The sequence below is a fragment of the Argopecten irradians genome, unplaced genomic scaffold (genome assembly GCF_041381155.1).
Source record: "Argopecten irradians isolate NY unplaced genomic scaffold, Ai_NY scaffold_0572, whole genome shotgun sequence".
NCBI lineage: Eukaryota > Metazoa > Mollusca > Bivalvia > Pectinida > Pectinidae > Argopecten > Argopecten irradians.
Window position 1 is genome coordinate 1 of NW_027188039.1, and position 12,678 is coordinate 12,678.

The window sequence follows — 12,678 nt, forward strand, 5'->3', positions numbered from 1 at the left end:
GATCCACATAAAGTGGTGTATAGTGGCTTATAGTGGAGTATAGTAAAACCTGAAATACAAACAAGTAAATATTGTTACTTAATGATCTCTAACTTCTGTAGTCATTCACTCTTACAGATACAAATATTAATCCTAAGGATTAAACTTATTACATAAGTGCTAATTTCACAAACACCTAATAAAGTTGTAATAACTATTGCACAAATAAACACTATTCTGGACTAGATCACACTTACACAATGAATTAGTCAATGTAATATTTCAAGAGAAATATTAAAAGTGTACTTGTTAACTCTACAGTAAATATGCAGAAACAGGTATTTAATAACTTGACATTTGGTACATACTATCTCTGAGTATCAAGATGGGATTTCCTTATCATTATAGGATATAACAATTCAATCCTTTAATATTATGATTTGACAAATGAAAATAAAAGAAAACTGTAATTCACATGATTAAACCTCTCTACAACGACAACCTGCATACAACGACAACCTGTCTACATCGAAAACCTGCATACATCGACCATTGCCTATACGAGATTTTCTATTTTGCATACCGACTAACAATGATTAAACCATGTGCACTAGTAATTTACATTTAGCTAGGGCATACATGTTATACATGGCTATCTACCACTAAGATACAAAATAATATCGTAAAGACTGATAGGTATTGCTTTATAAACAGCAATAATAAAACGACATCACTCAAAAACATGTCAGAGAATCAAATTGACAAACTGCACGATTTCCGGTGAAATCAAAACATCGCTTCATGTGCATTTATACAAAAAATACCAAATACATGGTACGCACATAGCTTCATCACAATTTTAAATTGTCACACATGAAATAATTAATGCATTTAACATTAAACTATACACTTACAACGTGTGGGGCCACATAGTTGCTACATTTTTGCAGTTTTATCTCTCTCGAGACCATCCTTTCCTTGGGCGGAAATGACATACAGACAGGGGCAGGTAACTCTAATACCATACCTTGATTATTAAGTTATCAATCAAAGGGAGAGAACTCCTGGTTCCATCACACTCCCCGTCTGATATTAATAATATCACTAACTTTATCTCTAATCAACTTAAGAGTAACATATTTATAAACAAAATAATTCCAGCTCTTAACAGTAAATTTTGCAAAGGTTTCAACATGATGTTCATGAACTAAACTGTTACACACTTAGACATCAATTATACACAACATAGTTTATCACTTGACCACAGCTGACAGTCTATGTCTCCTTGGAACAAATGACAACAACCTGAGTAACTGGACGGACGAATGTTGACTTCTTTCCTTCTCGCGATATCTGAATCTCAACTTTCCTAACAAGTCCATCTTCACTAGGAAAGGTACGCGTGATTACACCAAGAGGCCAATCGTTGCGCGCTGTTTGTTCATCCTTCATGAGAACAACGTCTCCCTCCTCAAGGTTGCGAGACTCGTGATTCCACTTCCTCCTGGCCTGTAACACAGGTAGAAACTACCTTTCGCCATCGACTCCAGAACTGCTCAGCGAGCACCTGCACATGCTTCCACTGTGATCTAAGCATGTCTTTCTGGTTAAAATATTCAAACGACTCGATCCGACTTCCTGTTTTCTGTGTCCAAAAGGGTTGCTGGAGATAAGATTAATGGTTCATCTACATCTGTTGAAACAGGAATCAATGGGTCGCGCGTTGATGATCGCTGTTACTTCTGCCATAAATGTCGACAAGACATTCGTGCGTGAGGTTACGATTGTTGTTGAAGGAACATGGAGTCTAGTATGCGTCGTGCAACGCCAATCATCCTTTCCCAGGAGCCTCCAAAGTGTGAGGCGTGGGGAGGATTAAATTTCCAGATGGTACCAGATTCACGGAGAAATTCCTTGATGTTTGGAGGTCTTCTATGAAGATTGCTGTAGCGTCAAGGTCCGAGATTGCCCCAACAAAATTGGTTCCCCTATCAGAACGGAACTCTGCAACTTTTCCTCTAATGGCGTAGAATCTTCTCACAGAGTTTATAAACGATGATGAGCTCATTTCTTCCAGTAACTCAATATGAACCGCCCTAGATGACAGACACGTGAAGAGCACTGCCCAGCGTTTACTTGAAGCTGAACCGCCTCTTGTCCTGCGTGTGACAATGGTCCAAGGTCCAAAAACATCGACACCAACGAATGTAAATGGCGGGCTTGGCGTAACACGATCTTCCACTGGTAGATCAGCCATCTTCTGTTGGGAATGCTTTCCTCGAAGTTTCCGACACTTCACACAGTGATGAATGACGAAAGAAACCAGTCTCTTGACCCCAGTGATCCAAAAGCCTGCGGCCCTTATCGCCCCTTCTGTCAGGTGTCTATCCTGATGTTGAACAGCGTTATGGAAGTGTCTAGTCAACAGCATCGCGACGTAATGTTGGCCGGGTACTAAGATAGGGTTCACTTCGTGTCTCGGTAAATCTGAGTTCTGTAGCCTTCCTCCAACACGTATCATGCCGTTTTCGTCCAAGTAGGGTGAAAGTTCCTTTGGACATTTCCTAGTGTCCCCATAGAATTCCCTTTGTAATTCTCTGATAATAAATGCTTCTGCAGAAGCACAGTTTTCAACTGACCGATAAATGTCACACTTGTGCCATCCTATGCACTTGCCGTGATTTGACTTGAAAGACTCAGCTAAGTGTTTTATCAAAGATATTGACAACAACAGCCTTTTTCCAACTTGAGAACTTCTCAAATCGCTCTGACCAATTATGAGGTTTCTCACTGTTCGTTATGTCCGTTTTATAAAGCCACGTGAACAACCTCAGGTCGAACTTCAGTATCCTCCTCTGGGGTAACCAAAGGGAAAATTAAGGATTCAGTTGGGGATATGTTTGGTTTAGGTCCTTGAATCCACATGCTCTCCTCTTAGCGAGCTGGATCGATGTATCGAGTGCCGACATCTGCAGGGTTATTCTCGGTAGAGATGTAGAACCAATGGTCTGGTCTAGAAAATTCCAGGATCCTGCAGACTCTGTTGGCCACATAGATATAAAACCGTCGAGTTGTGTTAGTTACGTAGCCCAGTACAACTTTACTATCGGTGTGGAAAAACACATGTTCTCGGGGAAAGGATAGCTCTTCTGTGACAATTTCTGCTATTTCCACGGCTAAGACTGCGGTACATAATTCCAGACGTGGAATTGTATGACCATGACGCGGTGCTACTCGGATCTTATTTGGTTTCTTAGGATGATAAACGCCGAAAAGAGGCAAATACCAGCACTCCTCAAGTTTACTCACAACTCCTTAAGTGGAGGGGCCACTTCCGCGTGCCCGTTGTCTAAGATTCCTTTCATAAAGGTGACAAGGTGTTCGCGCTTAACGGAATTCCTTTGAAGAGAGACATCGAGAAGCTGAGCTCGTTTAAGGGCTTGGTGCCTATTATTAGGTAGTCTAGGACGAGGTTTGCGAAAAGGCAACGGTGCAGTCCATTTACCACTAGTGTCTCGTACAAATTCTTTGTCCATGAGATCCAGAAATGCTCTGTCTTCTACAGACAAGCCAACTTTGTTGTCATCATGAGTCTGCTTGAATACTCCTTGTCCAATGATTGGTTCCTCGCAAACCCCTTTCACATTAAACTGATTGTCACATGGATCAAACAATGTAGGTCGACCATCTCCAAGTATCCTTGTCTTGAGAACAGAGACCTCTGATGGGTTCGGAGGATGAGTAGTTCCCAGACATACATTCCCTACAACCACCCAACCAAGGTTTAGCCTCTGGGCAAATGGTGAATTGGGTGGACCAATAATCTGCTCACAGATGTGATGAGCCTCTGGCACGTCGCGCCCAATCAACAGTAGAATTTCAGAATTAGACCGTAACGGAGGCAACTTGACGTCCTTCAAATGACTGTGATAGTTGGTGATCTCTGGAGTAGGAATCTCTGTACGGTTGTTGGGTATCTGATCACACTCCAGTATGTCAGGTAAGGGTAAGGTAAACTGGCCGTTCAGAGAGGAAACTGAGAATCCATGTGCGCGCCGACCCTGTGTCGGCAAGTCCCCTGCACAGGATACCAGAGTATATTGTTCAACTGTCTCTCCTGAGACATCCATGATATTGAAGAAACCAGGCTTGCACAATGTCCGATTACTTTGATCGTCGATTATGGCATACATGTAGGTAGCTTGCTCTGGTGAGTTAGTCCTATGAACTCGAACAAGTATTGTTTTTGAACAAGATCTGCCTGTAAACGTTCCTCCACACACGCGCGTACATTTACTCACAACGCCTTCATTCTCCCCGCCGTTCTGACTAGTCGTTATCTCCCCACCGTTCGGACTTGTAGAATTATTGTTGTTTTTGTCTGGCTTATGACCATTTCGATTTCCGGATGTAGAATGTCCATCCCTGGGATGGAGCGCCGTAGGGTGCTGACTGCTGCTGCATTCTGCGCATTTTACAGAGACTGAACAGTTTTTGTATATATGAGCATCTGTGTCACAACATCGAAAACATAAGCGGTGTTCGCTTAATATACGTCTCCGTTCCGACAAGGATTTAAGACGGAATGCCCTGCACTGATTTATGTCGTGGTTAGATGTGTTGTGTATCAAACACTGTTTCTTGGGTTGTTTGTTAGAGTTCTCGTTAGACGACACCTGAGTTTTATTCACCTGAATATTTGACCGAACTCTGTCCTTGGAACGCGGTTCATTGCTTGTTCGAGTGGTCAACGTATCTTTATATACAAGGCCGGGGTCATTAAGCATAGAGCTCATTTCCTTTATGAACACCACAGATTCCGAGAATGGAGGAAAGGCTACACTCTTCTCCTTCTTATACCTTGCAGCTCTGACTGTCCATTTCCCTTGGATATGGAGAGGCAATTTACCCACAATGGGGAGAACGTCTGAAGAGGTGTTGTAATAGCCTAATAATGAGCCATAAATGGGATCTTCCATCATGGCTCCCACTTCTGAAAGAATGTCTGCCAATTCGTATAATTTGGCATTATCCTTTGAACCCAACCTTGGAAACTTCTCTAGTTTCCTTTTTAATGAGGCCTCTACCATTTCCGGACATCCATATCGCTCGTGGAGACGCTCTTATGCTCAAAGCGTGCTTCTTGGACTCCGGTCCCAACCACTTGAAAAGCAGGTCGAATTCCTCATTAGCTGTCACGCTGAGTTCTTTGGTTACAGACTGGAAACTAGCCTTCCACATTGAAAATGTTTCAGGTTTGTCGTCAAAGGTGGTAAGTCTCTGCAGGAGCAAGTCCTTACGTAACAGGTACTTAGTGAAATCAGAATAACCTAGTCGTTCTGGGTAAAAACTAGGTGCATTAGGATCCATCTGTTGTCTATTGTCATTAATCGTCCTATCAGACTTTTTCTCCATCAATGGAAGACTCATGTACTGGACACCTACCTCCTTCAAAGGCAGAATCTTGACCTGTATTTATCGGTGCAAGGGTGTTGTTTTCCAATCTAGGAGGTCCACGGCTCTCAGTCTGTGCCTGCGCATTGATAGAACTGCGCTGTAAGCTCCTTACAGATGTCCATCGAAGGTAATGAGAGTTGAGGTCCTCTGTCTAGTCTGTCGCCTTCACCATACTCCCTCATACATGGCATGTTCACAAGTTCGGCTTGAGCTACGGCTGCTAGCTCGTTGTGAATTTAGATTCTGGAGGGGTCAGATTCATACATGAGTCTCTCTGTCGAAGAAATTTCAGCATTCCATCTTGGCCTGGTGATTTCATCTTTCTGCATCACTCAAAACTTCTTGGCGTGTAAATGTCAAACTGAGGTTTTTAGCTGCTTCTAACATTTTGCACGTTGAAGTGCTAATAGCGAACTCCTGCGACTACTAGAACTGCACACTGATGAATGACTTTTGGTTTGAGAGAATTTCTTTTTCACTTCTTGTTTCTGCTCTTTGTTTTCTTCGATATCTGTTTCTGGCTGCTTTAGAATCTCCACCATCTCGTTATGCACATCTGTTACCTTTCTATAGATTTTGATATGTATCATCTCTTGCGAAACTTTCTCACTATTACTGGAGGAGGTATTAATACAAGTTAAATATTTCATAAATCCTTTCACCTCGTCTAGGTATTTGTCATAGACCGCTCCTAGCTGATCCTTTAGTTTTATCACTAAGTCTCTTTCGTGCTTGGCCGAGTTAAACTCTTCGATAGTATCCTCTACCTTTTTTCGGAGTTTGATAAGTTTGGCGGTACTTGTCTCTACCGTGGCCTCATACAGTTCCTCCCCACCTCCTGTGAGGTTTTTCTTCCGATGGGACCTTTCCATCTCTGTTGGAGTAGCATGGGCGTTGTCGGGAACCTGCAGTTGTGACCCATACTCCTGCATGGGCGCAAGATACCCTCCTTGCTCAAACAATTTGCTGGGATCCTGATCCCTGGATGTAGACATCATGTACTGTGCAGCTGATACACGTTGTTTTACTGTTCTGTCTCAAAAAAACAGAAAGTTCCTTGAACTGTTTCCAACCCTTTATTACAGATCCACATAAAGTGGTGTATAGTGGCTTATAGTGGAGTATAGTAAAACCTGAAATACAAACAAGTAAATATTGTTACTTAATGATCTCTAACTTCTGTAGTCATTCACTCTTACAGATACAAATATTAATCCTAAGGATTAAACTTATTACATAAGTGCTAATTTCACAAACACCTAATAAAGTTGTAATAACTATTGCACAAATAAACACTATTCTGGACTAGATCACACTTACACAATGAATTAGTCAATGTAATATTTCAAGAGAAATATTAAAAGTGTACTTGTTAACTCTACAGTAAATATGCAGATACAGGTATTTAATAACTTGACATTTGGTACATACTATCTCTGAGTATCAAGATGGGATTTCCTTATCATTATAGGATATAACAATTAAATCCTTTAATATTATGATTTGACACATGAAAATAAGAGAAAACTGTAATTCACATGATTAACCTCTCTACAACGACAACCTGCATACAACGACAACCTGTCTACATCGAAAACCTGCATACATCGTCCATTGCCTATACGAGGTTTTCTATTTTGCATACCGACTAACAATGATTAAACCATGTGCACTAGTAATTTACATTTAGCTAGGGCATACATGTTATACATGGCTATCTACCACTAAGATACAAAATAATATCGTAAAGACTGATAGGTATTGCTTTATAAACAGCAATAATAAAACGACATCACTCAAAAACATGTCAGAGAATCAAATTGACAAACTGCACGATTTCCGGTGAAATCAAAACATCGCTTCATGTGCATTTATACAAAAAATACCAAATACATGGTACGCACATAGCTTCATCACAATTTTAAATTTTCACACATGAAATAATTAATGCATTTAACATTAAACTATACACTTACAACGTGTGGGGCCACATAGTTGCTACATTTTTGCAGTTTTATCTCTCTCGAGACCATGCTTTCCTTGGGCGGAAATGACATACAGACAGGGGCAGGTAACTCTAATACCATACCTTGATTATTAAGTTATCAATCAAAGGGAGAGAACTCCTGGTTCCATCACACTCCCCGTCTGATATTAATAATATCACTAACTTTATCTCTAATCAACTTAAGAGTAACATATTTATAAACAAAATAATTCCAGCTCTTAACAGTAAATTTTGCAAAGGTTTCAACATGATGTTCATGAACTAAACTGTTACACACTTAGACATCAATTATACACAACATAGTTTATCACTTGACCACAGCTGACAGTCTATGTCTCCTTGGAACAAATGACAACAACCTGAGTAACTGGACGGACGAATGTTGACTTCTTTCCTTCTCGCGATATCTGAATCTCAACTTTCCTAACAAGTCCATCTTCACTAGGAAAGGTACGCGTGATTACACCAAGAGGCCAATCGTTGCGCGCTGTTTGTTCATCCTTCATGAGAACAACGTCTCCCTCCTCAAGGTTGCGAGACTCGTGATTCCACTTCCTCCTGCCTGTAACACAGGTAGAAACTCCTTTCGCCATCGACTCCAGAACTGCTCAGCGAGCACCTGCACATGCTTCCACTGTGATCTAAGCATGTCTTTCTGGTTAAAATATTCAAACGACTCGATCCGACTTCCTGTTTTCTGTGTCAAAAGGGTTGCTGGAGATAAGATTAATGGTTCATCTACATCTGTTGAAACAGGAATCAATGGTCGCGCGTTGATGATCGCTGTTACTTCTGCCATAAATGTCGACAAGACTTCGTGCGTGAGGTTACGATTGTTGTTGAGGAACATGGAGTCTAGTATGCGTCGTGCAACGCCAATCATCCTTTCCCAGGAGCCTCCAAAGTGTGAGGCGTGGGGAGGATTAAATTTCCAGATGGTACCAGATTCACGGAGAAATTCCTTGATGTTTAGGTCTTCTATGAAGATTGCTGTAGCGTCAAGGTCCGAGATTGCCCCAACAAAATTGGTTCCCCTATCAGAACGGAACTCTGCAACTTTTCCTCTAATGGCGTAGAATCTTCTCACAGAGTTTATAAACGATGATGAGCTCATTTCTTCCAGTAACTCAATATGAACCGCCCTAGATGACAGACACGTGAAGAGCACTGCCCAGCGTTTACTTGAAGCTGAACCGCCTCTTGTCCTGCGTGTGACAATGGTCCAAGGTCCAAAAACATCGACACCAACGAATGTAAATGGCGGGCTTGGCGTAACACGATCCACTGGTAGATCAGCCATCTTCTGTTGGGAATGCTTTCCTCGAAGTTTCCGACACTTCACACAGTGATGAATGACGAAAGAAACCAGTCTCTTGACCCCAGTGATCCAAAAGCCTGCGGCCCTTATCGCCCCTTCTGTCAGGTGTCTACCCTGATGTTGAACAGCGTTATGGAAGTGTCTAGTCAACAGCATCGCGACGTAATGTTGGCCGGGTACTAAGATAGGGTTCACTTCGTGTCTCGGTAAATCTGAGTTCTGTAGCCTTCCTCCAACACGTATCATGCCGTTTTCGTCCAAGTAGGGTGAAAGTTCCTTTGGACATTTCCTAGTGTCCCCATAGAATTCCCTTTGTAATTCTCTGATAATAAATGCTTCTGCAGAAGCACAGTTTTCAACTGACCGATAAATGTCACACTTGTGCCATCCTATGCACTTGCCGTGATTTGACTTGAAAGACTCAGCTAAGTGTTTTATCAAAGATATTGACAACAACAGCCTTTTCCAACTTGAGAACTTCTCAAATCGCTCTGACCAATTATGAGGTTTCTCACTGTTCGTTATGTCCGTTTTAGCCACGTGAACAACCTCAGGTCGAACTTCAGTATCCTCCTCTGGGGTAACCAAAGGGAAAATTAAGGATTCAGTTGGGGATATGTTTGGTTTAGGTCCTTGAATCCACATGCTCTCCTCTTAGCGAGCTGGATCGATGTATCGAGTGCCGACATCTGCAGGGTTATTCTCGGTAGAGATGTAGAACCAATGGTCTGGTCTAGAAAATTCCAGGATCCTGCAGACTCTGTTGGCCACATAGATATAAAACCGTCGAGTTGTGTTAGTTACGTAGCCCAGTACAACTTTACTATCGGTGTGGAAAAACACATGTTCTCGGGGAAAGGATAGCTCTTCTGTGACAATTTCTGCTATTTCCACGGCTAAGACTGCGGTACATAATTCCAGACGTGGAATTGTATGACCATGACGCGGTGCTACTCGGATCTTATTTGGTTTCTTAGGATGATAAACGCCGAAAAGAGGCAAATACCAGCACTCCTCAAGTTTACTCACAACTCCTTAAGTGGAGGGGCCACTTCCGCGTGCCCGTTGTCTAAGATTCCTTTCATAAAGGTGACAAGGTGTTCGCGCTTAACGGAATTCCTTTGAAGAGAGACATCGAGAAGCTGAGCTCGTTTAAGGGCTTGGTGCCTATTATTAGGTAGTCTAGGACGAGGTTTGCGAAAAGGCAACGGAGCAGTCCATTTACCATTTGTGTCTCGTACAAATTCTTTGTCCATGAGATCCAGAAATGCTCTGTCTTCTACAGACAAGCCAACTTTGTTGTCATCATGAGTCTGCTTGAATACTCCTTGTCCAATGATTGGTTCCTCGCAAACACCTTTCACATTAAACTGATTGTCACATGGATCAAACAATGTAGGTCGACCATCTCCAAGTATCCTTGTCTTGAGAACAGAGACCTCTGATGGGTTCGGAGGATGAGTAGTTCCCAGACATACATTCCCTACAACCACCCAACCAAGGTTTAGCCTCTGGGAAAATGGTGAATTGGGTGGACCAATAATCTGCTCACAGATGTGATGAGCCTTGGCACGTCGCGCCCAATCAACAGTAGAATTTCAGAATTAGACCGTAACGGAGGCAACTTGACGTCCTTCAAATGACTGTGATAGTTGGTGATCTCTGGAGTAGGAATCTCTGTACGGTTGTTGGGTATCTGATCACACTCCAGTATGTCAGGTAAGGGTAAGGTAAACTGGCCGTTCAGAGAGGAAACTGAGAATCCATGTGCGCGCCGACCCTGTGTCGGCAAGTCCCCTGCACAGGATACCAGAGTATATTGTTCAACTGTCTCTCCTGAGACATCCATGATATTGAAGAAACCAGGCTTGCACAATGTCCGATTACTTTGATCGTCGATTATGGCATACATGTAGGTAGCTTGCTCTGGTGAGTTAGTCCTATGAACTCGAACAAGTATTGTTTTTGAACAAGATCTGCCTGTAAACGTTCCTCCACACACGCGCGTACATTTACTCACAACGCCTTCATTCTCCCCGCCGTTCTGACTAGTCGTTATCTCCCCACCGTTCGGACTTGTAGAATTATTGTTGTTTTTGTCTGGCTTATGACCATTTCGATTTCCGGATATAGAATGTCCATCCCTGGGATGGAGCGCCGTAGGGTGCTGACTGCTGCTGCATTCTGCGCATTTTACAGAGACTGAACAGTTTTTGTATATATGAGCATCTGTGTCACAACATCGAAAACATAAGCGGTGTTCGCTTAATATACGTCTCCGTTCCGACAAGGATTTAAGACGGAATGCCCTGCACTGATTTATGTCGTGGTTAGATGTGTTGTGTATCAAACACTGTTTCTTGGGTTGTTTGTTAGAGTTCTCGTTAGACGACACCTGAGTTTTATTCACCTGAATATTTGACCGAACTCTGTCCTTGGAACGCGGTTCATTGCTTGTTCGAGTGGTCAACGTATCTTTATATACAAGGCCGGGGTCATTAAGCATAGAGCTCATTTCCTTTATGAACACCACAGATTCCGAGAATGGAGGAAAGGCTACACTCTTCTCCTTCTTATACCTTGCAGCTCTGACTGTCCATTTCCCTTGGATATGGAGAGGCAATTTACCCACAATGGGGAGAACGTCTGAAGAGGTGTTGTAATAGCCTAATAATGAGCCATAAATGGGATCTTCCATCATGGCTCCCACTTCTGAAAGAATGTCTGCCAATTCGTATAATTTGGCATTATCCTTTGAACCCAACCTTGGAAACTTCTCTAGTTTCCTTTTTAATGAGGCCTCTACCATTTCCGGACATCCATATCGCTCATGGAGACGCTCTTATGCTCAAAGCGTGCTTCTTGGACTCCGGTCCCAACCACTTGAAAAGCAGGTCGAATTCCTCATTAGCTGTCACGCTGAGTTCTTTGGTTACAGACTGGAAACTAGCCTTCCACATTGAAAATGTTTCAGGTTTGTCGTCAAAGGTGGTAAGTCTCTGCAGGAGCAAGTCCTTACGTAACAGGTACTTAGTGAAATCAGAATAACCTAGTCGTTCTGGGTAAAAACTAGGTGCATTAGGATCCATCTGTTGTCTATTGTCATTAATCGTCCTATCAGACTTTTTCTCCATCAATGGAAGACTCATGTACTGGACACCTACCTCCTTCAAAGGCAGAATCTTGACCTGTATTTATCGGTGCAAGGGTGTTGTTTTCCAATCTAGGAGGTCCATGGCTCTCAGTCTGTGCCTGCGCATTGATAAACTGCGCTGTAAGCTCCTTACTGTCCATCGAAGGTAATGAGAGTTGTGGTCCTCTGTCTATGTCGCCTTCACCATACTCCTCATACATGGCCTCAAGTTCGGCTTGAGCTACGGCTGCTGCTCGTTGTGATTTTAGATACTGGAGGTCAGATTCATACTGAGCTCTCTGTCGAAGAATTTCAGCATCCATCTTGGCCTGGTGTTTCTGCATCTCAACTTCTTGGCGTGTAAATGTCAAACTAGTTTTAGCTGCTTCTAACTTTGCACGTTGAAGTGCTAATAGCGAACTCCTGCGACTACTAGAACTGCTCACTGATGAATGACTTTTGGTTTGAGAGTTCTTTTTCACTTCTTGTTTCTGCTCTTTGTTTTCTTCGATATCTGTTTCTGGCTGCTTAAGAATCTCCACCATCTCGTTATGCACATCTGTTACCTTTCTATAGATTTTGATATGTATCATCTCTTGCGAAACTTTCTCACTATTACTGGAGGAGGTATTAATACAAGTTAAATATTTCATAAATCCTTTCACCTCGTCTAGGTATTTGTCATAGACCGCTCCTAGCTGATCCTTTAGTTTTATCACTAAGTCTCTTTCGTGCTTGGCCGAGTTAAACTCTTCGATAGTATCCTCTACCTTTTTTCGGAGT

At 42.4% G+C, this 12,678-nt stretch overlaps 2 protein-coding genes across 2 annotated transcripts; both read right to left on the reverse strand.

The window, feature by feature from the left end:
• Nucleotides 1-7,946: 7,946 nt before the first annotated feature.
• LOC138313060 (uncharacterized) lies at nucleotides 7,947-9,407 on the reverse strand. The gene has a single exon (XM_069253713.1). The coding sequence runs from the start codon at nucleotides 9,405-9,407 to the stop codon at nucleotides 7,947-7,949; it is 1,461 nt and encodes a 486-aa protein (XP_069109814.1).
• Nucleotides 9,408-9,787: 380 nt separating this feature from the next.
• Nucleotides 9,788-11,571, reverse strand: LOC138313061 (uncharacterized). The gene is made up of 2 exons (XM_069253714.1): nucleotides 10,315-11,571; nucleotides 9,788-10,273 (listed from the first exon to the last, which is right to left on the reverse strand). Exons 1-2 carry the CDS (start codon nucleotides 11,569-11,571, stop codon nucleotides 9,788-9,790), a joined length of 1,743 nt encoding a protein of 580 aa, XP_069109815.1.
• Nucleotides 11,572-12,678: the final 1,107 nt, after the last annotated feature.

What these genes read in the sequence shown, in the direction of transcription:
- LOC138313060 (XM_069253713.1), bottom strand. Translation starts at nt 9,407, where the DNA reads ATGTGGATTCAAGGACCTAAACCAAACATATCCCCAACTGAATCCTTA.
- LOC138313061 (XM_069253714.1), bottom strand. Translation starts at nt 11,571, where the DNA reads ATGGTAGAGGCCTCATTAAAAAGGAAACTAGAGAAGTTTCCAAGGTTG. An exon ending in TGCCAAGGCTCATCACATCT is followed by an intron (nt 10,274 to 10,314) that starts GTGAGCAGATTA and finishes CCATTTTCCCAG; the next exon opens with AGGCTAAACCTTGGTTGGGT.